The sequence below is a fragment of the Platalea leucorodia genome (assembly GCF_965183815.1).
Source record: "Platalea leucorodia genome assembly, chromosome: 8".
NCBI lineage: Eukaryota > Metazoa > Chordata > Aves > Pelecaniformes > Threskiornithidae > Platalea > Platalea leucorodia.
The window spans coordinates 28,043,250-28,067,984 of record NC_138830.1 but is presented as its reverse complement, the minus strand read 5'-3'; the positions used below and the strand labels follow the sequence as shown (position 1 = coordinate 28,067,984).

Sequence of the window (24,735 nt, the reverse complement as noted above, 5' to 3'; positions counted from 1 at the left end):
TAACTAGTCTTAAGTCTCCCATAAAGGGAGGCTTTTCAAGATGTGCTGCTGACACCCACAACAGATTCAGGGCACTGGAACTGCAGTAGTGTATTTAGCTAGTGTATTCAAGTTCTACTGGTTTTAGACAATAGTTCTACTGATTCAAGTTCTACTGATTTTAGACAATAGACGGGTGCAGGGATAAGCATTCAAAAAGGCTAGGCATGGAAGATGACAACGTATTATGCCAGAAGTTCCCAAAGTGCAGACTGCAACCTACTTGCAACCTAGAAAGCCTTTGTACGCGCTGTGCACCTTGGCTTTTTCACAGAGACCATCCTCAATGGGACCAGCTTATGAGCAGAGGCTGTGGTAAGGTTCCTCTTCCACTCAGGACTAAAAAGAAAGTATCTGGCAGCTGCAGCCTACCGAACGCCCAACCTGAGCTCAGTCCTACATCCACTGCAGTTCAGATCTACTGCAGGAGCAGCGAATTTAGGAACTGAGTAAAAAAACTACTTTTCTTCTAGTCATTCAGTAGAGGAGGAGAGACAGCACATAGATTTTGATTAATATTGGGGGTCACAAAGGCCAAAATACTTACATTCGGAGTATCGACACTGTGAAGAACCAGATAATTTTTGTGGGGACATCATAGCCTCCAGCAGGGGAAACCAGAGGGCCTGAAATAATTGAATGTGAGGAAAAAAACCAGTAAGAACATGGCAGTACTAAAAATGAGCTGTGACCAATGTCAGAGTCTATTTCCAAAGACTCACTTCCACATTCTGAAGAACAGAACTACATTTCTCATGACTGCAGTGGAACAGAACTGAAACATGTTAAAATAACCTCAGAGCAAAGCACTTAGGGATCTGCTTGCAGTCTAGATTGCTCATATCTTACACTAAGATACTATTCATTGGGGTCTGAGCACAGAAGACCTTTGGCTCCTGTTGCTCCCTCTTCTCCATTGTCACCTGTTTCTTTACTGGAATTGTGACAACATAAGAAACTTACTTTTACTTCATTCAGTCCCCAACTACTTCTCCATGTGAAATGCAAACTCTCTGGTGTAGAAACTGCTTACACAACAGGTAGCAACTGGAAAGGGACATCTAAATTCTCCAGGCAGTATACAGGAGTTGTGAAAATTCACATAATATTGTACTGGGGAAGCTGGTCCTTCATTTGGTGACCAGAGTCAAATCTTACTTGGGCGTCAACAAAGCAATTCCATGAGGTGGAACAGGACCCAGAGTGAGAGCCAACACTAACTCAAATCTATCCAATTAGGCGGGCAGGCCATAAGCACTCAGGGTGTGCACGCAGACACCTCTTCAATAAAACACAGCAGCCATCTGTTGCACAATAAGACCATTTAAGAGAAGAAACTGAGTGGGTCACCTCATACACTGGGCAGTGCTCAGAAGAAATTACAGAATTCTTGACTTCCAGACATGCCACCTCCTCAGCCATGGGAACAAAGTTCTCAGTTTTGAGTTCAGTTATGCAAGTTATGCATAATCTTAGGAGTAAAGATGCCTTCTATGTCACTGACATTGGCAAAATGGAAATGCAACCGCAGTACAAGCAGACAGGCAAACCCAGTTCTCTCCGCAAAAGCCTCAGGCAAGCTGTGTTGTCTCCACCCCTCAAAGACCAGGCTGACATTAAATTCAGGATTTGTGAACATATTCAGAACAGCAATATTCTGCAGCCACAGTGACAGCAGCATCAGCTTTGTGCCACCATAAAGTTGGCTCAAACCTTACTATGCCTTCTTTAGTGCCCAATTGACATTCAAGCCAAAATTTCAACTAGTGCTAAAAATGGGGGAAAGGATGTTGTCTCATCTGCTTCTCCACTACTGATATGCACTTTATTTTGTGCTTCATCCTTACAAGTGAGGATTTCTCTCTTGTGGGTCTGAAACCGGAACCACTGCAAGAACACAAGTCAGAGGAAAACAATGACTGCTTGAGACATATCAGTATCCAATAGATGGGGAAATGAAGAAGCATGTGAAGACAGAGTTTCAGGAGATGCAGAGGCCTCTGTTAATTTTAGTAATACTTTTTTTATTACCTTACCTCTCGCTGTTGCTGGTCTAAATTGTGTGAATTCCTCTGGCAAAGGGCAATTGTTTTCATTAAAGTATCTTCAATGTTTTCTAGCAAGGGGAGTTCAGCCGAGCCTAAGTTTTCGGGGGAAAAAACAAATTGCAATTATAAAAACCATTAGATATGTTAACTCCCAATCATTCTGCAAAATAAAATCATGCTTTTCTTCTAAAATCTGTTCACTACAGTGAGCAACTAAATTACAAAGACAGGTCCTGATTTTTGGCACTTTTCCTGAATAGCACAATAAATTGGCCATATAAAACATTTCATGTAATTGAATAAGGAATATCTTAGCTGTGGTTTAGGATACAATTAAGTAACAAATATGGGCACTGCATCTAATTAGGTGCCCATGAGCCCTTGGGCTAGTGAACAGCACACCTGTGCATATACTCATTTTCTGTAGGCAGAACATTCTTACTTCTCCGAGAAGTTTGCTTCAAAAAAAGATACTTCCAGATGTGTCTCATCACTGTTCGTTTATAATGCCTGCTAAAGCTCAGTAATGAGTTTGAATGGATTCTAACACAGGAATCGTGTCTGGTAAGCCAGTAAGAGTATCAGTCACAATCAAAAGAGCTAACAGGGCAGATGACCACACATGAAAATCCATCACATCTTGCTAGAGATCAGAGTAACAGAGTAAGGAAGCATCATCAGAGTAACTACCACAGCCATGTGAATATAAATTTAAAAAATGTCACCACAACACCTAGAAACCTGAAAGAGGATCTCATTATGCCAGGTGTCAGATATATGCACTTTACATTTTTGTGCTTATCTCTTTTTAATAGAAAATGGAATTTAACTTGATAACTCTTACTTTCATCATCTTGTGTAAGCATCAGCAACTTGCTCTGCAATCGCTGAAATGAAAGAGAGAACTCAGAACAGTAAACTTGCAGAATCTTGATAGAAGTGTTTTTAAAATGTATGGTTACAGAGGCTTAGCCTCCTTTTCTTTCCCAATATGACTAACATAGCATAAACATCTTTCCAAATATGGAAAGGAAAGTAGGAGCTGAAAGATGATTTTTGATTAAGAAAAACAAATTTCAGCATCTATTATCTACTTGATATTTGTAGACATGCTAGAAAAATATACTGATCTGCTGAGTCTGCACACAACATATTGTTATTTGACAGAAGCTAAATACTTCCATAGATTCTAGTGGAAACAAATTGAGAAGCAATGACAATATCAAACATTAACACACACCATCATGCTGATGGCATGTCATGCCACGCTGGCATGGCAAAAATGCCACATTCAGGATTTCAGTGTCCTGTACCTCAAGCATAACCAGAAAGGCACCATGGATATCTCCCTTCTTCTCCAGTAAATATGAAGAAGCTTCATGGAGCTGATGTTTCTGGGTTATCTGAGTTAAGAAGAAAAAAAAAAAGGTGAACGTCTATCTTAAGAAATCTGCCAGTGTTTGTTTACTCCACAAGACAACGATGACCAGATGGTCAGAAAGGATTGTGTCTCCATGTGTTCACAGGCACGTTACCCAAGTCTGAGCACTCCTACTTCCCCCCCACCTTCCCCCCCGCTGGCTACACTGTGTTTGTTTCTCAACTTGCAGTATTGCCACAACCACCATTAAAATCTTAAAAAAAAAAAAAAAAAAATCTATAAATCAAGATCAAGGACAGATTATTGTTAAAATTTTCATAAAGGGAAGCAATAGTCGCTATCCCAGCGCTAGTCAAATTTTGGCAGCATTGCTTTCCAAAAACCCCAGGCCCATGATTTCGCCTACCTTCAACATACTAATCAACATTAACACAGCCAGTCTGCATTCTGCAGTTACTCAGTAGCTTCAGTGCACTAATGGCCTTTTCTTATTAGCCCTGAGACTAAATTCAGAATCATTATGTTAAATATAGCTAACCATGCTGCAGGAGAGCAGTTTAGCAGCTCAAGGGAACAAACAGTGTAGGAAATGGATTGGAAGAGTACCCAGGAACTAATCCACAACCTAGGCTAAAGTACTTTTACAGCATTTTAAAGAGGTAGGAGTTGATTTGAATGCTTCCCCTAGCCCCCGTCTTTATACATGTCTTTCCTACCTGGATGGTTTCTTCCAGTCTGCAGTATTCCAGGACTTTAAGCGTCTCCAAAACCTGGTCTGGGCTGTACTGGCACAGTAGCTCAATGAACTGCTCAGTGATGCAGGGTGGTAAGTGTATCAGGTCTTGGTTAATGCCTTCTCTGGAATAAAAAAGGCACAGGAGACTCAAGTCGAATTCTAGCCCAGAAGTTGGTCTGGAAATAAGAGTTTCTTATGCAACTGTGTGTTGTCTTTTATTCTTAATACAGAAGTAAAAAATCTGGTTTTAAGAGAAAAATTATGCTGTTTCTACTAGTTACTGGTGCTGGAGGTCCATTAGTAGGCATTTCATTTGTTCCACAACATATTCTACTGATGCCTCAGTATAAATTAGACTATCAAAGACCCCTGTGAAGAAAGACTCCAGCACAGACACCTTTTCAGCAACTCTATGGCAGAGAACTCACCTAAGTTCTTCAATGAAACCTTATGGTCTCCGAGTGGTCTTTTTAGATGCTGATCATCTATTTGTTCTATAGACCTTCTCTGCATGTGTTTGAAGAAATATTTTGTTGCTTTTTTCTTATTGCTCCTGAAATGCTTCTTTGACCTGCTTTATCACATTTTAATGTTTCATCTGCTAGAATATAATCCCTTTTATCTACCTCATTGAGATACAACTTCATACTTCTCTTTGCATTTTTTTTTTTAGTTCCTCTTCTCAGACAGAACAAAACTGGTGAATTGGGTTTTGCTCTTGCAGGGGCAATAACTCTATGCACTTTATGGTCATTGGTAGAGCAGATCGCCAATTGTAAGGTTTTGAACCAGGCCCTGCATATTGTTCAGCCAAAGGCTGCATTCTCTCTCAAGGGTTTTGCAACCAGCTGCACTACAGAACCATACCCAGCTGGAACTAAAGACATCTACCTCATCTCCCAGCATGGTATCTGCTCAATCAACACAGGTAGGCGAAGTCTCCAACCTCTGCTGTGTTTCCTGCCCTTGTTGTCTCCCTGACCTCCTCTGACCTGTCACAAGCAACATTGCCATGACAGTCAGGCACTCAGCAGTGCAGTCCTGACACTTCTCGTTTCTGGTTAGGGCTGTGGTAATGCTGCCTGGCCTGAGCCATTCAGGAGGCCAAACTAGGGCTTCCCTTCTGATTCTAGCCGAGGTAATTTCTGCAGGTGAAGCTCAGAGTACAATTAAACTCATTTAATAAAGATGTCCCTGTAAAAAGCATTTCTCCAATTCCTTTTCAGCAGCAGCTGCTGGCACTTCAGTGGTTTGTGCAGTGGCCATTTTCTAATCCCTTGGCTTATTATTAAGTAAACTCTTAATGTGGGGGAAACAAAACAGAGAACAGAATGGCATGCAGTGCCTATGACTGTCCCTGTGTCTTGACTGTTTTCTACTGATCTTATTTTTAAAAAGAGCATCATGGAAGCAACAGATTTCAAAGAGTTAGGATGGAAAGGATGATACTTTCCTAGAGATAGATATAGCACCTGCAACCCTTCAAAATGACCAGCAGTTCACCACCACTTCATGTGGCAGTTCTAGGATGGATGCATCACAGAGAGAAACAGCAGTTTATGCTGTCTAGGAAACGGAGCTCTTAAACCTGTTCCGAAGCTCCTGCTAGGAAAGAAAACAGATCAAGGTATCTATTTAGTTTTGTTACCTTTCTGAACAGAAATTCCTGATCAGGAGACGATGCATTGATGTGCAAAACCCTACAACCATGGGATGGAAAAGGTCTGATACACACTATGATTCTATATTTCCTGGGAGCTACAAGAGCTAACAGGATTATTATCATCCAAGAAAGGCCAGGAGAATGCTGTGCCCCTAGCAAGCCAAAAGAAGCTTACTGTGATTACAATGTCAATCACTTGATTATAAATTATATTTGCCCAGAAATGAAAGCCTCACGCAGATACTGATCACAGTTCCCAAAGTATGGACACAGTTGTACAAAAATTAGTATCCAAACTATTGTGTTCTGACACCAAATAAAGGATAGACTTTTGAAGGACCAAACGAGAACCCTAAATTCTGGCCTTCTGCATTCACCATCCACTCCTCCCACAACACACACCCTATAAACTCCCCCAATGCCTGTAAGGGAGTGAGCGTTCTACTCTTTTTGCAACTAGACTAAAATAAAGAAGCACTTTCTATCTAAAATGATCTCTGTCTACCAAAATGGGAAAAATGGCAAGTCATACATTTTTAGTATGAGAACAAACTTCTAGTCTGGAAATACCTCTGGTACCTCTGGTAATTCATGACTTCATGAGCAAGCTGACCTTTTCCTTAACCATTTCACTAAGAGCTGCAGAGAAGAGAGAATGGAAAGAAAAATGGATTTTTATAATGTTAAAACTAAGCAACAGTCTTGAGACTTGCAGGTCCTGCTCAGCTCAGTGTGATCAGGTTCATCTTCGATATAACCATGCCAAACATCTCCCCTGCCATACTCTACATGCGCTTTCCTAAAAGGAAGAGATAGTTACTGGTTTCTCACAAAACCCGGCACAAGTGAGCCTTGCGAGTGGCACTGATAGCTGGTCAGTGAGATGAGCCATTGTAACAGAACCTAAAAGTTTAGGTATCTGTTAATATATTTATAGACCCAGAACATTGTATTGCTAAATAAATTAATATTGTTGGTATAATACACAAACACATGCTGCAAACAGACACGCTTCACTGCATTTTTTTAGAGGAAAAAACTTAGGAGTTTAAAATGGAAATGTAGCGAAGGCTGTGATTAATGAGCTGAGCTATACACACTACATTCTCTGTTTTCTGTGACTGCTTATGAGATACAAACATACAGACATTTGGTTTTAATTTCCCCAGGCAATTTCTGTTAGCCCTGTTTCCTCCCTTCCACCTTCTACATCCTTTAAAATAAATCTCTAGCTAAATTAAATGGGCCAAATTAATCCCTAATGCAATTCCACCAACTCGGATAGTTACACTAGCATGATGAGTCGTGTCCCCATATGATCAGGCAATCATTTGTATTTGCGACATTAAAAGCTCATTTACTGCTCTAAGAGTCTTTAATAAAAAATTTGCTCAAAAAAGCATATAAACATTTAGATTGACTGAAAAGAGACAGATGTTTTCAGAAGAACCTAATCACTACTTTATGTATAGATATACTACAAAGCATAGGTATATCTGCAGATTAGGTCTTGCATAGCAAGATTTCTCCCTCCTTCCCCATCTCCCCCAGGATACAGTTCAGCTCATTCCAATAGGTCTTAGATGCAGACAACCTCATAGCACTGGAAACAGACCACAGGACCTTGAGTGTTATTAAAAAATAAAAGCCCCTCCAGCAATCTAGGGTCTCTACAGAACACTTCTTACCGACAACATAGTTTAATAACAATAGGTTAAACCTTGGGCTTGCAGACCTTCTGCTGAAGGACTGACCTTCGATCAGTCACTAGGCACATGTGAATCCAAAGTATTTAGTAGTATTTTGTTCATTTTTCTGCATAGCTGTCCCACTTATCTTTTGCTTATTGAGTATTCTGGCAACAACAATCCAATCAGTACATGGTTTACCTCCATTACGTGGGATGCTAAACATCTTACTGCAGTGCAGAGAATTAGTGGACTTTGGAACACAGAGGGAAAAGGAACTGTTCATAAGCTTTCCTAAGGGACACATGGCACAATGTGACAAGCCATGTGGCCTAATGCACCTTGCTGAACATCAGCCTTGGGGGGAAAAGCAGAGATCTTTTGAAAGATCAGATACAGAAAGTTGCTTCCTATTGCTGGTTTGAACACATCATGTGTTGCTTTTGATTAGAAGATAAATACAGGAGAAATGGTGGTATTTAGCTCTAATTATGGTAGAGCTAAATTAGATACGTTTATTACTCAGAGATTATGGAAGCCACTCTATGCGTAAGATTAAAATCCAGGTTAATTACTACCTTCACTGGGTCTTACTTGCTGCAAGTGATACCACAGCATAAACAAAGTTCTACTTAACATCCAGCTGGGTATCATTTCTCCTTAACTATTCAATTTTTTAAAAAAATATCATTTATTAACTAAAGAATCTAATTTCTCTCTTATAAAACCCAACCAAGATATTTTCTTGGCAAAATGCTGATTTTATATTGACTTCTAAGAAACAAAATAGGTGTGGAAGTTCACACCTTCCATACAAGCATGTCTGTAAAACTCAGGAAATAACAAAACATATTTGGTTGGTTTTTTTCTTTTAATTTACATCCTAACAAAATCCCAAAACTGATTAATTCCAGATTCTAGCTCCCAAAGCATGCTTTTTATTCCACTTCAACAAGAACTGAAACATTGACACTTGAATTTAGATATTACCTTTTCCTACTACTCCTCATAAAGCACAATTAATTTGTAGCTAATTGACAAAACAAGATCTTGCCTTAAATTGCATTAACAATTGCTTGAAGGCAATTGGAGCTGTGCCTATATAAATGTCTTACAAAATAAATAAATAAAATTAAGTTCTTGTAGCATTTGAAACTGATTCAACAGAAAGAGAACACTCAGTGCTGAAATACTGAACGAACAGGAGCAGATGGAGCAAGCAAGTAGTTAAAGAGAAGTTTGCAGTGAAATATGGCAGCAATTCTGAAATAAGATAGAAATGAAAAATGCCAATACACCAAAACACTTTTCTATTTATGTTAAACTTGGGCGCCTCGGTCAAGTAATCAGTCAGTGGGTTGAGAACAGAAACTGCCATTTCTAAGAACAGAAATGGCAGTTTCAGTCACAGGGTAACCATTTCACAGCCTTCTCAAAGAAGCCGTTAAAGCAAAGCCCAAACTCCCACCAGCGTGGGAGAGGCGTCACATTGCACGTGGAACCCACACCACCTCCCAGTTAGGAAGCCAGCACGGCCTCTGCTAAAGGATACTCCCCAGAACACTTATTTCTGCGCTATCCTTCTCAACTTTGCGCAGTTTGAAGAGCAAGTCACCTTTTCCAAGCCCTAAACTTGGCTGTAGGCTGCGTTTCAAAGGAATTTATTTTAACCCACGTATTCAAGCTGTAGATTGCAAATGGTCTAATTTTCTTACATACCTCGGATCAAGGAGACTCCTCAGAAACTGGAAGAGTAAAAACTGGTCCTGTACAACAGAGGAGGAGACAGAGTATTACTATTTTAAATAATGTGCTATAAACCAGTGATTCCTGAACTATATCCATGGAAGAAAATACTGTTCACGCCTGGTGCCTGCTGAAGAAGTTGGTTTAGGCATTTGTCTTGCATAAATACTCAGAGGATATATTTGCTGACAACAGCTCTATCCGATCTGAGTGCAAGCCATACTGAACTCCAAACGGAAAACTGCATTATCAAGTGATGCAACCAGCACATTTTTACGGCCAGAACTCTACAAACAGGCCAAATAATTTAAATGTAGCAATTCCTGCAGCTGAGTAACTATCAAGCTTTTTATCTTCCATTTATGACACAGCAACAACTTACCATTGCTCTTAGCAATCATTTCTTACAAGAATGGCAACCCCACTGTAAAGAAGCACCAACATCAATGAAGTCTGACACTTTACCTGGAGGTTTGTAATGATGCTCTCAATCTGCTCACTGAAGTGAATGGCTACCAAGTCAGCTGCTTTACATGGGCTCAGCAACAGCAACTCCTTCGGAGAGGGAAACACAACAAAAATAATTACTTTTAATTTCATAGGCAATATGAGTTTCACTGAGTCCATTCATATTGTCCATTCGTCTTTGCCTAGATGAAAGCTGTAAAATAATGAATACCATCGCACAAAAAGTGATTTTGAAAAAAATTCGAAGGAAGGGTAGTTTGTAAAAAGGCATTTTTGAAAGTCGATGATTTTACTACACAACAGGCCTTGTAAGAATGCAAAACACTTCACACCAACGAGACCACATCTCAGTCCTAAGGCGAGGAAACTATTTCATCAGGTTTTCTGACAACTGCCTTTTACCCCCTGCCAACAAGACCAGCTAGTGCCAGCTAGGAGCCAGCAGTAGAAATAAAGCCCTGAACTGACCCTAGGGAATTTCTTAGTCAAATGGAAACAGTGTTTAACTGGCTTGAACTGAACCAAACCAGAGGTTTAAAAGCAGGTTTCCTGTAACTGTTAACTGTCACTGATACCTGTCCAGACCTGAAAAAAACTGAATTTCTTTAAGGTAATAAAAGGAAAAAAATTCTTTAAAATGCCTGTGGGTTGGCATCCTGTCAACCTTGATCTAAAAGGCTTCATATCATAGAAGTTTACACAATCCAGAACATGAGGTTTTTTGCTCCTACTGCTTCCAAATGCATCCATGCTTCCAAACAAATGAGAAGCAACTGCTTCAAACCCATATTGGGTACCTGGTAACCCTTCCCAAAAGCCCCTGCTAAGCCTACAAAGGAGACAACATTGCTTTACTAAACAAAAACAATTGTTATACTGGTAAAGAAAGAAAAATTTCATAAATATACATCCAGAAGAAAAAAAAAAAAAGTCTGAAAAAGTTACTTAGCACTAGCTTGGTCTCCAGACAGATGTAGCAGCCACCAAATTCAGCCAATGCCAGCAACAGACCAGGGTGAAGGGAAGAAAGGAAGTAACAAAGAGTGTGACGACTCCACAAGCGCTTTAAAGAAGAGCTATCATAGAAGAGGCATTTTGTGAGGTTTCCAAAGCAAAATTTGCCTACCATATTTTCTGTAAAGCAGCTCTGTGGTGTTTGACCTTACAGCTTTACTGTATGAGCCACAGCTCTTAGTTGCTTCCCCAATGCTCAGGAGCAAGACCCCTTCATCTCACAGGCCCAGGCGATTCAAAGGACCCAGAAGATCTTAACCACAGTAGTGCAGAGAAACGCAGAAAGGATGTAGTGTGACTGCCTCCATTTGTTTCTCTCTCTGGACAAACCCTCCCTGAGAGTCTCGAGGACTGCTTGAAGATAGGACTGACTGGCTGAAGGGAGATGGCCCAGCCTCCCTGTAACTGACTGCAGCTCTTGGATCAGTGTGACCTTCATAGCCTACCCCTAAGCAAAAGGTTTGGGGCTTGGGTTTTCATCCTTTCCCTGGTTTGAGCGATTTGCAAACATGGTACTTCCTAGGTAGACAGCCCTTGAGGAGACAGTACCGACACAAGGCACACGGGTCTGAGGACAGAAAGTGACCACCACAAACAGCACTATGACTGAAGAGAAGCCTTGGGCTTTATTTTCAAGATAAACATCAAGGAACAACAGGTATGTAGGATGATGGCGAAAATAAGAAGTGGCGCTGATCACAAACCCCACTTTCTGTCATACGATCACCAGGAAAGCCTCTGTAGACACTGCTAGTTTCAACTGAAGAGGCTGTTTGCTACTGCCATACCTCAGCAGATGAAAGGACAGTTGTTCAAAGACCTGAAATCACAGCACCATCCTAGTAAAATGCTAGTTACTATTTTAAGTCTTCTGAATGTCTGAGAGCAGATTAATACAATGGAGAGAAACAAAAACCCATAGCAGCCAATAAGCTGTTAAGCCACATGAAATTGAGTATCTTGTTCACCAGTCCTGGGAAAAAGAAGATGCCAAAAGGAAAGAGGGAGTTCATAGAATCATAGAATGCTTTGGGATGGAAGGAACCTTTAAAGGTCATCTAGTCCAGCCCCTCTGCAATTGGCAGGGACATCTACAACTAGATCAGGTTGCTTAGAGCCCCATCCAGCCTGGCCTTGAATGTTTCCAAGGATGGGGCATCTACCACCTCTCTGGGCAACCCACTCCAGTGTTTCACTACCCTCATCGTAAAAAATTTCTTCCTTATATCTAGTCTGAATCTACCCTCTTTTAGTTTAAAACCATTACCCCTTGTCCTATCGCTATTGGCCTTGCTAAAAAGTCTGTCCCCATCTTTCTTCTAAGCCCCCTTTAAGTATTGAAAGGCTGCAATAAGGTCTCCCTGGAGCCTTCTCTTCTCCAGGCTGAACAACCCCAGCTCTTTCAGCCTTTCGTCATAGCAGAGGTGTTCCATCCCTCTGATCATTTTTGTGGCCCTCCTCTGGACCCTCTCCAACAGGTCCATGTCCTTCTTGTACTGAGGACCCCAGAGCTGGACGCAGTACTGCAGGTGGGGTCTCACCAGGGCAGAGTAGAGGGGCAGAATCGCCTCCCTCGAGCTGCTGGCCACACTTCTTTTGATGCAGCCCAGGATACAGTTGGCTTTCTGGGCTGCGAGAGCACATTGCTGGCTCATGTCCAGCTTTTCATCTATCAGTACCCCCAAGTCCTTCTTGGCAGGGCTGCACTCAATCCCTTCATCCCCCAGCCTGTACTGATACCAGGGATTGCCCCGACCCAGGTGCAGGACCTTGCACTTGTCCTTGTTGAACCTCATGAGGTTCACACAGGCCCATTTCTCAAGCTTGTCCAGGTCCCTCTGGATGGCTAATAATCAATAATCAATGGCCAATAATCAAACAATAATCAAGAAGTGGCTCCACCAGACTGAGAAAATATAAACAAACAACTCAATATGGCAGTCTTAGCCTACAATAAGCTAATCAAAACTGGTACAGCACAGTGAGAAACATCAGGAAGGGCAACCCAGGACATTTCTGATTTGTCCTGCAACACCCAAGCATGGAACAGCAATTGTAAAGGCCTCAGGCTGAAGAGACCCAGGAAGGAGACCCACCTGTGATTTGATAAAGACACAAAATAAGGCTTACAGAGGGAGGCTGACTCACTCATCAAGCCAAACGTTTGGGCTGTATATACCAATACAAGCAGAGACAAGGGATGCAGTAGGAGAAGAATGAAGCAGACACAAGGAAGCAGCAAAGCAGGCAGCAGTTTGCTCAACTTGGAAAGCCCACTGTGGAACCGCAGTTGTTCTGATAAGGTAGTAATGAGCCAGGCCCGCTCAGCCACAGCACAACCATCACCACCACCTATTCCCATAGACTCTGAAAGCGCATCTGGAGAGTGGGTGTGAGCTCAGTGATCTGCATGTCATACAGCTGGATTCACAGCATTTCTTTGTTTATTGTCTTTCAAATCATTTCCCCTCTTGGTCCATTTTCTCATTAGTCATGCACTACTTGCAGATGCTGGTAGAGACTAAAAGTGTTCTGTATCTTTCAAATGTACCCAGTACTTTTTTGTCCACCTCACAGGACACAGACTTCTGTGGCCATTTTCTGCTAAGTAGTCAGGGCATGACTGCTTGTTTTATAGAAAGAGTTATTTTCCTGGCTTATCTCCAGATCACCCTGGAGGGGACTGACACCACCTTGTAGGAACTAGAGATATTATGGATTTCCCATGTCTACTGACTATTATTTCAGACACATCTCCATCCCCTGAAGCAAAGAGATATTGCAGAGATGGGAAAAGTTATTAGCTACAGAAGTCTAGCAACAGTGTGTCTTACAGTAGAAGTCATGACCCTGTCTTCCCACAGGTTAGAACTGCCAGGGTACCGAGGCTGAATGCTATTACCATTGTAAGGAATTTGATACCACAGACTGTGAGGTCAGTGATGTCAATGTCCTGACCTTGCTGCTGCTGTACGCTCAGGAGATGAAGGTCTTGCTAATGGTTCCCTTCCCTGCTACACAGCACTCACCAGCCATCATCCCCTGATAAAGTCCCATTATCCAGAGAGCAATACTTGAAACCAGGAAACCAAGGAGGTCAGCCGGAATCTAAGAGATGCACTTATATTAATGTATGAGGCTACTAAACCTTAAAGTCAGAGCTTCCTAAACAGTTGTGATTTGAAAATGTGGCATTTCTGCTTACAGAACAGCACTAGGCACATCCAGCTGGAGTTAGCAGTAGCTCAGGTACCACAGGTTTAGGATACACTGTACCTCTATATGTTCCAAAGCTTTCTGCCACACTGACTGCTTTTCTTCAGCACTGTAGCCAGGCATGGACAGGATGTTGTGAATATAGTTGAAAACTTCTTCCTGTAAGGCATAAAACCATAAATGGTATAGTATGTTCTGCAGCGCCATTAACAGCATTAGATTTTCCTAAGGGAAAGCATTTCAAACAGTCTTAGGATGACCTCAGGGCTAGTCTGATAAGTTATCTGCAGGCAAGATTATATGTCCCTAAATAGTTCCTGAAGGACTGCCAGGCAAAAAAAGCCAAAAGGAACAGAAGAGATGCTAAATGTGTTAAGCACTGAGGTCAAAGAGAATTGTTCTTCCACTATTAGAAACATCCCCCTCTTGCTCACAGGAAAAAAGGACAGGACATCACTCTTTAGCTAGGAGCGTAGGCAGGGAAAAGAATGCTCTACCAGAGAGCAGGTTAGTTTTCCCAGTATATTCCTGAATTCCTCTTTGACATTAGCCCCAGGTTCTCCTGCACTGTCCTCAGCTCAGATGCTCTCCTGTATAATATTTTTTGACCGTCCCACTATCACAAACTATCTCTTCTGACTCCTTCACCCACACAACTTTCAGCATAGTGGTTTCATAAGGAGCTGGTGAGATCAAATTTGCCAGACTCTCCTCCCAGCTTCTGTTGGTGGTAGGGAAGAGAATACCTCAAAAACTGTGGCAGATATGCAACTTATGCATATGCAGAAGGTAACTGTAAAGAGACAGTAAGGGGAGAGAGACTCTGTCCAGGGGACAAAAGAGGGGATTGATGGCAGAAACAAAGAAGTATTGCAGCTAGGAACATTTGCAATAAATCCCACCTTGCACTCAGGTTTTATGTATGAGCATTGTTTAAATTTAAAAAGAAACAAAAACCACTGAAGCTTCCAAAAAAATAAACTCTTCTCCAACACACAAACAAACACAAAAAGCCTGACTATAACTAAGAAAACTCAACTGTAAAAAGAGGACACTTTTTAAGGTAGAGAAGTATGACAGAAGAGCAGGGCTGTTGTGCCCATTCACACTCTGGCCAGCAGGACAGGCTGCACTGCTATGAAGAAGAAAGGCCAGAAGCATCAGTTTTACTCACCTTTCTCACTGGATCATGCAGGTAACAGCCAATTATTTTGTCATAGCGAAGCTCTCGTTCATACATGAACTCGCAAATCTGATAGCTAAAACGAAAAATACTTTCCACATTAGGAAAAACACACTCCTCAGCCAAGTAGCTGAATAGAAGTAGGTAGCTCAGATCCAGCACAGTTTGGCTGCACTCAAAAGAAAATGCAGCATGTTTTACAAAAAGGATTTGGAAGTATCTTACATTAAGGTTTTCAGCACACAGGTTGGATGGCTCCAGTTTACATATGCCATTTAGTATCAGCCACAGGCCCATCAGCCTATCAACCTCCCTTCTTTTTGGGAAGCTATCAGAGAAAACTGGAGTTACTAAGGTGAGAAGCGAGGGACAGAGGACAAAAATCCTTAAAGAAACCAGGTTTCACAGGTTCTGCTGTTCATAGATCATCTTCCTTATTTCCATAACACACTCAGCTCTAAGCTAGGCCAAACCACAATACTAATTTGAAGAAATACACTGAACATGACTCAATAACATGTTATGACACAGCTTCCTACCTTCAGATTTTAATAAACATCTTTAATATTTTGAGACGTTAGATAAAAACAGATGCAACTGAGGCAAAACAAATGAAAAGTCTGCGAAATAACATTACGCTATAGGTCTTTTAGCTCTGATGGAAGTTGCTGAGCTGGTGGTTCTGGCTGTCAAACTCTCTGAAGCAAGGAAGAAAAAGGCATTTCTTGAGTCTGAAAAATTTGGTTGAGTAATTCTTTCTAGGACACACAGGAAAACAGGCATGCCATACCCTACCACTGCACTTATATCCCTCTTGTCCTTTGTAGTATGGTGGATTAATTCACAGAACATCCAAATTCAAGACTTGGATGAAGATGCCCCTCCCTGGCTGACTCTGTTCATGCATGGCACATTCTTGCTGGAAGTGTAAAGCATCTAAAGGAGATGGTGGAAATTTTTAGCTTTTCCAGACATTGTGTTTGTCTCTCCTACTCAATTCTAAAATGAGTACCATGGGGGTGGCTTCAGACCCCTTCGTGCTCTTAAATCCACCTGTGACTCTCACCCCAACAAGTCATCTCCATCTGTCAGTGGTAGAGCATTCAAATATACAACTGTACCTTTGAACAAAGCATGGGCTCTAGGATAGGAAGTGCCAAAACTCATCAAGCCCCACAGGGTTTCATGCTGAAGGGTTTCCACAGCTCTACCGCCTCTTATCTTAACAATGCTTTCTGTAAGAACACCCAGTAGAGATAAGATAGAAAGACTGGGTCTAAATATGAACATATTAAATGAAGCACATGTGAATGCATAGGGAAAATAATACCAAACACAGCTGCAAAGTAGGAACAAGAAATGTGGAGGAAAAAAAGCTTTGGAGGAGATTTAAAGGCAGTATTTATATATTGTATACAGCAACTTACAATTCTGCTTTTTCTGCCATTTGGATAAGACGGCTCTCTTCAAACTGTACTATCCCTCCTGCCTGGAGCAATTCTAAAAGGACCTGCAGATATTGAAGGCCAGTTACTTGTATTGCAGTAGTACCTGGACAGCCAGTGCCATTCAAAAGTACACTGTTCCTGCTCCATTAAACTTTGTATTAACACAGGGCTTATTTTACAGATTTTTTTATTTTAATTGATTGTCCATTAACTATGAAGGTCATGTGCTTATCCAGGACTTTTCCTGCCTCTGTTCTTACTGCTGTCAAACCTCTCCTGCAGGCGATGCTGGGGTAGGAGCCTCCTTCACTTCTGCTGTGTACAGCACTGCACAATTCTTCCATGCTGGCCACCATTCCTATACTAGGTGACTGCTTTAGCATATGACCTTCAGCCAGCATATGTTCCCAATGAGGCTGAACTTTGCTTTACAGTCTGGTCATATCTGGTGCTTAAAGAAATGTTCCCTTGAAGGCCGTTACCTGTTGCCTCTCTGAATGGCGGGAGTCATCATCTGGACTGCACAGAAATTCAAGGACCTGTGCAAGGATGTAGAGGTTAGCATGAGTTAGGCCTAGTTAACGTAGCTGTTGGCATAAACCTAACAAGCAGATTGTGAGCACCAATAATGGCAACAGCAAATCAGAGCACAACACTGCAATTTGAATGTACTATTAATCTGTGACGTACTCTCTACTTGGTCCTATAACTAAGGACATTTAAGAATACTGGAGTAACCAAGAACTGCTTGAAGACTCCAGGGAGGGAAACCCATGACTCTGCATCAGGATCTAGAACCAAACTTTGGGGAACCCAGGGAATACAGAGTAACTCAGGGGACGCCATGACCCTGCCTTGGACCACACACCAAACAGCTGGAACCACTACGCTGACCCTTTCGACTTCTCTCCTGGACTGTGCCATCTCTGCCAGAAAAACAGGAAAGCATGTAATTCATAAAATTCAATATATCTGTAATTACAGTGTTTAATCCAAATCCATTTCACCTCCACAGACTTCTTTGGTCTTACATTATGACAAAAGACATATACTTTCTAATCTGTTTTTTATTACTGTTCATGTACCCATATTATCATCAAAGCACAACTGCTGTAGCCATTGAAGCCGCCTCCTCAGTCCCAGGAATTTCTGGGACTTAAACTGGGATATAAACTTAGCCCATGCAAGCTTTAGGTATGCATTGGTGCATATCAGCCTATTTCAAACAGCAGAGAAGGATGGTGGCCATGCAAACTAGAAATTACCAGCTACGACTACAAGCTCTGTATGCTCACTAGTACCGTTTTAGTTGCCGTCCTTTATCTGCCTATTTTGGCATCTCCATACACGTAACAAGTGACAACAGAGCCACCAAAATGCTCACTGGGGCTTAAAGATAAACAGCTTGGTTCCGGCCCTTATGGGCCTTTGCTTTCACTCTCCTGACACACTAGCAACCACCGGAATCTGCCATTCCATGGAGAGGAGCAGAGGCTGTTCCATCTCCTAGGACCTGACCCTATTTCTCACACAATTCCAGCAGACAAGCTGAAATATGGAGCTTACTGTGCTTCTGTGGTCTCTCCTACTCTGCTTCTTTGAAACCACAACAAAGTCCCAACAAGATGCTACCTGTTTTATAACGCACCAGTCCTTCCAGAATTGCTTCAGTCCACAGCACTAGCCACACTTTCTGCGGTGCTGCACCCTGTTTGGAACTTTTTCCACCCTTCACAAAAGAATACTTGCCTGGTCAAAAAGTGTCCTGTTCACAAACAATGTGTTGTTGGGCTTGGCAAGCTGACGGGCAAGGAAGGTAAAGAGACAGCCAACCTGCGATGGGGTGAAGTCAGAATTCTCTACCATGACCTGAGAAGCATTAGAGAGAAAAGGGAAAAATAAAACCCACAAGTGACGGATTCTGCAGCTGCTTTTGGGAAAGCAATCAGGACACTGCAACAAGAAATCCCTGTACAGCCATCATGTCTCCTCCTACCCCAGACATCTACACAATCTCCTGGTGCTAGTTCATCCTGAAGGTCAAAAGATAAGGCACCTTCCATGGCATTTAACTGTGTCACCTGAAGACATAGACAGTGGATGTGTCCTTGCTAAATCACCTCTGTCCTAAAGCTGAAGAGGCTCGGCCTCTCTGCCGTATACTCAAGGGAAGCATTCTTGCATGTCCCTGATTTTCAGGTGTGAGGGGGCTCCAAACCCACATTTATCTCCATCTCCGCAGTCTGTGCTGATCACTGGACATGTAATAGTGCTTCTGAGCAGAGAAATGTTTTCACATTAGGAAAAAAGATAAAATTAATAATTATAGGAGAAAAAAAAATACATTTGACTTCAAGCCCCAGGCACTCACCACTGCAATTGTAGTATGCAGAACAGATCAAATGACTAAGAAACAACTGTATGTTTGGGGAAAAGTTTCTTTTCTCACATTAAATTAGCTGTTAGTCTATGAATATTTTGAGAAACTTGTGGCTGTGCTGACTTGACTTGAAATTACAGAAAAACGGAATATGTAAGAGTCACTACAAAAGGGATTTGAAATCTGAGAAGTTCTTGTCACCTGTCTGGCATATAAAAAACAAGAGTGATGTGTCCTGACTTGGTGTCTCACGCTTCTGAAAAAATCCTAAACAGTAAAGGAAAGTGAAGTGCACCTGTTTGGAGAGTTCCCCTCTCAGAGCAGTGGGTTTAGTTGGGAGGAAATCCATCATCTGAACAACTCTGTCAGCTAACATCTAAAAATTGCTCTAGCAAAGCCTAGACACGGAGCATCTCACAGTTTATAACCTCATTCAGTCTAAGCTTGGGAGATACAATTGATTTCTTAAAGTGACCCGGAGTTCCAGATCCCCATGGGATGCTAATGGTTATCTTACACAAGTGGAGGCAGACAGGTAAGACACATTAAGAAATCAAGTAGAGCTCTGCTTGAAACATCAGCTAATTCTATCATTCTTTTTTAATCTTCATTTTCTCTTTAAAAAGGCTATTTCATACAGGAGCCTAGTCAGAATGGCATTAGCTAACAGCATTAAAAATATGGCTCACTAAAACAACAGGAGTGTTTTATTCATTTTGGCTTTCTTTTTCACAAACTGGGTCCTCATCAGTCATGTGAAGGTGAAAATACTGTACCTCTGAAACAGAGCAACCTTACAGAGGCTGCAGGCCAACCATGTGGACTTTCTAAAAGATGAGATATTTGGCAAAGTTTAGATCAGCATTAGCAGAACATCTATGTTGATCAAACTATTTTAAAAGTGCATCTATTTCCTAAGTGGCTTTTTTTGCCAGTGATAAATTTAAAGAAAAAGTTTAAATATTTTTTTTTTTATTTATATCTAAAAGGAGAGCAGATTCCAGACCAAGGGACTGACAGTTCCCATAACATCAAATTGTTTGCCTGCAGATGCATTTAATCCTGCAGCACTTCTCACAATTGCACTCCTTTTCCCCTCCAAGCGCAGGGTTGAATTCTGTTGTGGTAGACATTTGCTACATGGCCAGCAGCACAGAGTGGGGCTGTAAACAACTCGATCCAGCCTACGCTGTGCCACAGGAACACATCCCACAGTAGCTCCAGAACACAGCTGCAGTGTGCCCCCTCCTGCTGACGGTAGCTAAAGACACAAAAAAGCATGGGCTAACCCAGCACAGGGCTAACATCCTTACAGCAACGTCCTACTCAGGCAGGCTCTCAAAAGTTTCACCACAGTGGCATTATCTCAGCCCCTCCAACACAGCCTGCTGGAGCAGCACCGTCACTGAATTCACTTACTGGTGCCCTTGCTCTCATCTACCAATGATGACAGTGACAGGAAAACGCTACTTATGATATGTTTATACATAAACAGCTTCCAAGTGGAGTTACTTATTATTAATGCTGACAGCTTTGAAGGGGAAAGCAAACGGCATTTGGCAGCGATAGCTTTTAATGAGAACATTCATTGTTAAGGAACACGGTCTGCAGATGACAAGTGATTTCTAGAGCACCAGGCTGATAACTCTGACATTCCTCTTCTCTCGCATTTACTAAAGATAGGCCTGTCATTCTGGGTATGCTACATCCCAAACACAGCATTTACAGATACAGGGAGCAGAGTTTTATCAGAAGAGTCTTGGCACCCTGCCAAGCACAGGATTCCTGGGACCTGTTTTTCTGCTCAGAAGGAATCAGGGAGTGGAATCAGTGAGAAGCAGATAAAAATAAACTTAACACTGCAGAGAGGAGAAATGTGACAACAAAGTACAACCCAGGTGAAATCACAGACGGGAAAGGAGACCTCTCTGTCACCATATTTAATATACAAGAAGCATCACTTCCAAATATCCAACTGACAGCCTTGGCTGAGGAGAATCCACGCTCCAGCCCACCACCTTCTCAGAGGTGTCATCCAGGGCAGGACTGGAAACCCTTCATCCATATTACAGGCTTTACTGCACAGTGTTGTATGTAATCAGTCAGATGTAAACACAGAGGTTAATTTTTAGGCACACTCACTTTCAGAAGTATGTCCACAATTCTCTGTTGATATTCCACAGCTTGCTTGTCATTCTTAAAGTCTTCAAAAGTCTGCATGAGGCAAAACACTGAGACCTTGAGAAGAATGATCTCCACTGCCAACCCCAGAAATACAAGCAAACACAAAGAAGCAGCCATATCACAAAGCTGACAATGCTTTTAAGTCCTTTCTGCGCATATCACCTCAGCAGCAGGTTCCAGGACAGAATTTGCTCTTTTGTAACTACCAAAATGGTTCTTACATATTCAGGTAAAAGTAACAGGTCCAAATAGACAGAGGAAATTCAAGAAATTTGGAAAGAAAGGTGTATCTTTATGCAGGAGAAAGGTATAGGTACTAAAATACTCTACAAATACATTATTCTTGTTTTACCTGTGCCTTAAAGATGGCCTCTGTTACCAGAGTCTTCATTGTATAATGTCACATTCATCTATTTATATTTAAGGATATAAAGGACTATTATGATCTCCTCTGATATCTTATAGAACACACATCAAAACTGTTCCTGCATCAAGGCAGTAACTACTGGTTTAGCCAAAGCATGAACTTTTAAATTGGAATCTTACAGATCATGCAACCGTGACATAGATGATGGAAGAAGTGGTGTTGCATTTTTCTCTTGGAGGAAATCAGCAATCTCTTACCAGAGCAAGGACATTAAGGAATTCTCGAGTGTCAAAGTGCAGCAAGGTACGAACATGAGGGTAGACCTCTTCATCCACAGATCCCTCAGTTGAATGCAGCCGGATGAGAAATTCAAAGACCTGCAATGAAAATTCAAACAAACACAGCAGATTTCTTATGGATTTCAGATAACTGATAGCAGCAGCACATGGGAAAGCAGCATCGTTACCTGCTTTGCACCTAAGCTTTAAAGCACCTTAGGAGTCCATCAGTGTTCTTACTTGAATGATGTTTTCTGCTGCTTGTTAATAGGAAAAAAATTCCCCCTCCTTAGACATGCCAACCAATTTAAGATCAATCAAAATTTAAGATCAAGCAAAAATTAAGGCTTATACTTGCAGACCGAAGCATGTGAAATTAGATAACTCCCTCCCCTTCCTGGCAGCTCTCCTGAGAAGCTGTACAACTCCTCCTTATCCAGGGCACAGCTCCTCTCCTTGTCAGCACTTCCTTTGGGAAGAGCCAGTCAATCTGCCCCCTCACTTTGAGGCACAAAGCTTTTGGCACTGCAAAGACTAACTTGGTACTATTCAACTCTCTATCTCCTCCACTGACTTTGTAGTCCCTGAAATTTGAGCATGTCTTTCAAAGTGAAAGCAACTCCCTTTATTGAACCACTGACAGAGGCGTCCAGACCCTCCCTGGGAACAAACAGTGCAGTGACAGCTCCAGATGTCTCAAGCATGCTCACAACAAATCTGGCTACCAGCAGAAAGAGAGCAGACTGCTGCAGACTGGCTAGCGCTCCTCAGTATGTGTTAAGATACACACTGGGATCCCATGGAGAACTGACAGGCAATACACTCTCCCAGCCATCCTCAGGAAATGCACATTCTCTCATTTACTCCTACTGCGAGTTAACTTTCCTGTCACCGCAGTGGCAGTGAAGCCAGGAGGAGTTAGCAGCTTGACTTTCAGACCCACAGTCTTTGCTGTTGGCCTCCTTGAACCCGATACCCACTTGCCAGCTAGGAACTCTTAAGAAAACAAAACAAAAAACCCAGACTGTAGCTAGAGTGGATTCAAGTATCCAGACAGAAAGGTGTTACTTAAACCAAGCTCTCAGGAACACTGTCAGAGGTCATAAAAAGGAGAGGTTGATGGCTCCTCCCCAGAGCTACTGCTGCTGGTTGGGCTATCACTTCCCCTTAGACCTTGAGCCACAGTCTGTTGCTGTGCCAGCTCTCGTGTGTGCAGGGGACAACTTCATAAGGACGATGAGAGAGGGCAAGAGCCTAGTGCTTGAACCAGCAAAGGGGAGCAGACTGGTTTGCACACCCTGTGAGGAAAAGGTTTGCAGTAACCCAGAGCTACCACATAGCTACAAGCTCTGGATTAGGGGGAAAAAAAAACCCAACAAAACCACCCACCAAAAACCCCCACCCCACAACCAAAAAATATCTGTTCCATTGTACTGCAAAGAGAAAGTGCAAAACAGAAAGCGCATCCTCTTACTGAAGCCCTGAAACTAAAGTGAAATACCAGAGAACCCAAAAAAATGTTTGCGGTAAAACTGACCAGAAACTCAGGAAAAGTTTTATGAGCACAAAATGACAATCAGGAGCTTCCTCTGTTTCAAGAAATTTTCAGAGATGACTCCAAAGAAGTTAAGTTTTGCCTTAGACCAACCTTCAGACACAGCTTAAAGAGAAAGAAATAGTCAGCTTGAGGGCTCTGATGGAAATAATGAATAAGAAAAGGATCACTTAGCAGTGACCAAGCCAACTTTCATGACATGTAACCTGCATGGCTGGTCATACTTTTGGCCTAAGTTCGCTGTGATTTTAGCCAGGTACTCTCTCCCTACGATGAAACCATTAAGAATGTGCTCACACCTGTCCTGAGCAAATACATACGGCATATGCAATAGTACTCGTTGCCTTGAAACAACCTGCCAATCTCTTGGGCAGTCCAGATGGAAAAGGCTATTTCTGCCGATGTGAAAGCTACTGTTGCAGACTCAGAACAGTGTGATGAATCTGGTCAGCCAAAGATGGTGCAGTGAACAGGGCGGCAAAGAACAACATGAAGAGATGCAGCTCAAAAATCAAACCCTGTCCCAAAGGAGGACAGTAGGATAAGCCTGCACTGTCACAGGATAATAGCAGCACACAGAAGCCTTCAGGCATCAGCTGCTGTTCCTAAAGTGCCCTGGGAAGATGATTTGGATGTTAGGTCACAGTTCTTCCTAGAGGGACTAGGCAGAACAACAAAAGAATGAAAGATGGGTAATCAGCCTGTGCTCAGCCCACAGGGTGTAAAACAAGCAGCTTCAGAGCCTATAAACATAGGTATAGACTTTTGAGAGGCAGCTAAGATCCTGCCTTATAAGCAGAATGGCTGGACGTGCTCAGGGCCAACTCTCCCAAACTAAGGATGGCCAAGATGGGTGGATGAAGAGGAATGTAGTACCAGCCTATTGCCTCCTAACCAGAGCTGGAACAGACTGAGAAGGCAGACAATCTTAACAGAGTCACCACAAGACAGGAAAATATCAAGCCATGGGTTGCTTTATGCCTTTTCTTAAGAGAAGGAAGAAACTGTCTACCTTTTAAGTTGTCTCAGAGTGGTGCTGACTATCAGAAAAGGGAAATTGTCTTTCCAAACACCATCACTGTGGAACAGTCTTTCAGGAATGCCTCTTCCCTTCAGTGCTGTGGGCAGGAGGCAGTAATAAGGACATAAGGGAAGGAGCTGTCAAACAGCCTGAATCACAGACCTCACAGCCATCACAGATTCACCTCAGCTCCAAATCTCAGAAATAGTCATAGACATTAGGGATGACAGGAATGTAAGCTGCAGGCCAACCCAAAAATGCCCATACAAAAAGCTGGAATCACATCAAGTGGAATCAAATGCTAGGATACAGGAGTTTAA

The 24,735-nt window shown here is 42.1% G+C and overlaps 1 protein-coding gene across 8 annotated transcripts in view; it reads right to left on the bottom strand.

The window, feature by feature from the left end:
• Positions 1-24,735, bottom strand: part of VPS8 (VPS8 subunit of CORVET complex) — an 89,957-nt gene that overhangs the window by 24,847 nt on the left and 40,375 nt on the right. For all 8 annotated transcript variants that reach the window (XM_082319522.1, XM_082319519.1, XM_082319520.1 and 5 more), the window contains 14 exons: positions 21,819-21,938; positions 21,153-21,224; positions 18,380-18,499; positions 17,113-17,169; positions 16,610-16,692; positions 15,174-15,258; positions 14,060-14,158; positions 9,767-9,856; positions 9,275-9,321; positions 4,185-4,326; positions 3,401-3,490; positions 2,932-2,974; positions 2,076-2,179; positions 587-665 (listed from right to left, as the gene is read on the bottom strand). In XM_082319522.1, the coding sequence (XP_082175648.1) occupies positions 587-665; positions 2,076-2,179; positions 2,932-2,974; positions 3,401-3,490; positions 4,185-4,326; positions 9,275-9,321; positions 9,767-9,856; positions 14,060-14,158; positions 15,174-15,258; positions 16,610-16,692; positions 17,113-17,169; positions 18,380-18,499; positions 21,153-21,224; positions 21,819-21,938 (1,231 nt within the window). The remainder of the gene's footprint in view (positions 1-586; positions 666-2,075; positions 2,180-2,931; positions 2,975-3,400; positions 3,491-4,184; positions 4,327-9,274; positions 9,322-9,766; positions 9,857-14,059; positions 14,159-15,173; positions 15,259-16,609; positions 16,693-17,112; positions 17,170-18,379; positions 18,500-21,152; positions 21,225-21,818; positions 21,939-24,735) is intronic.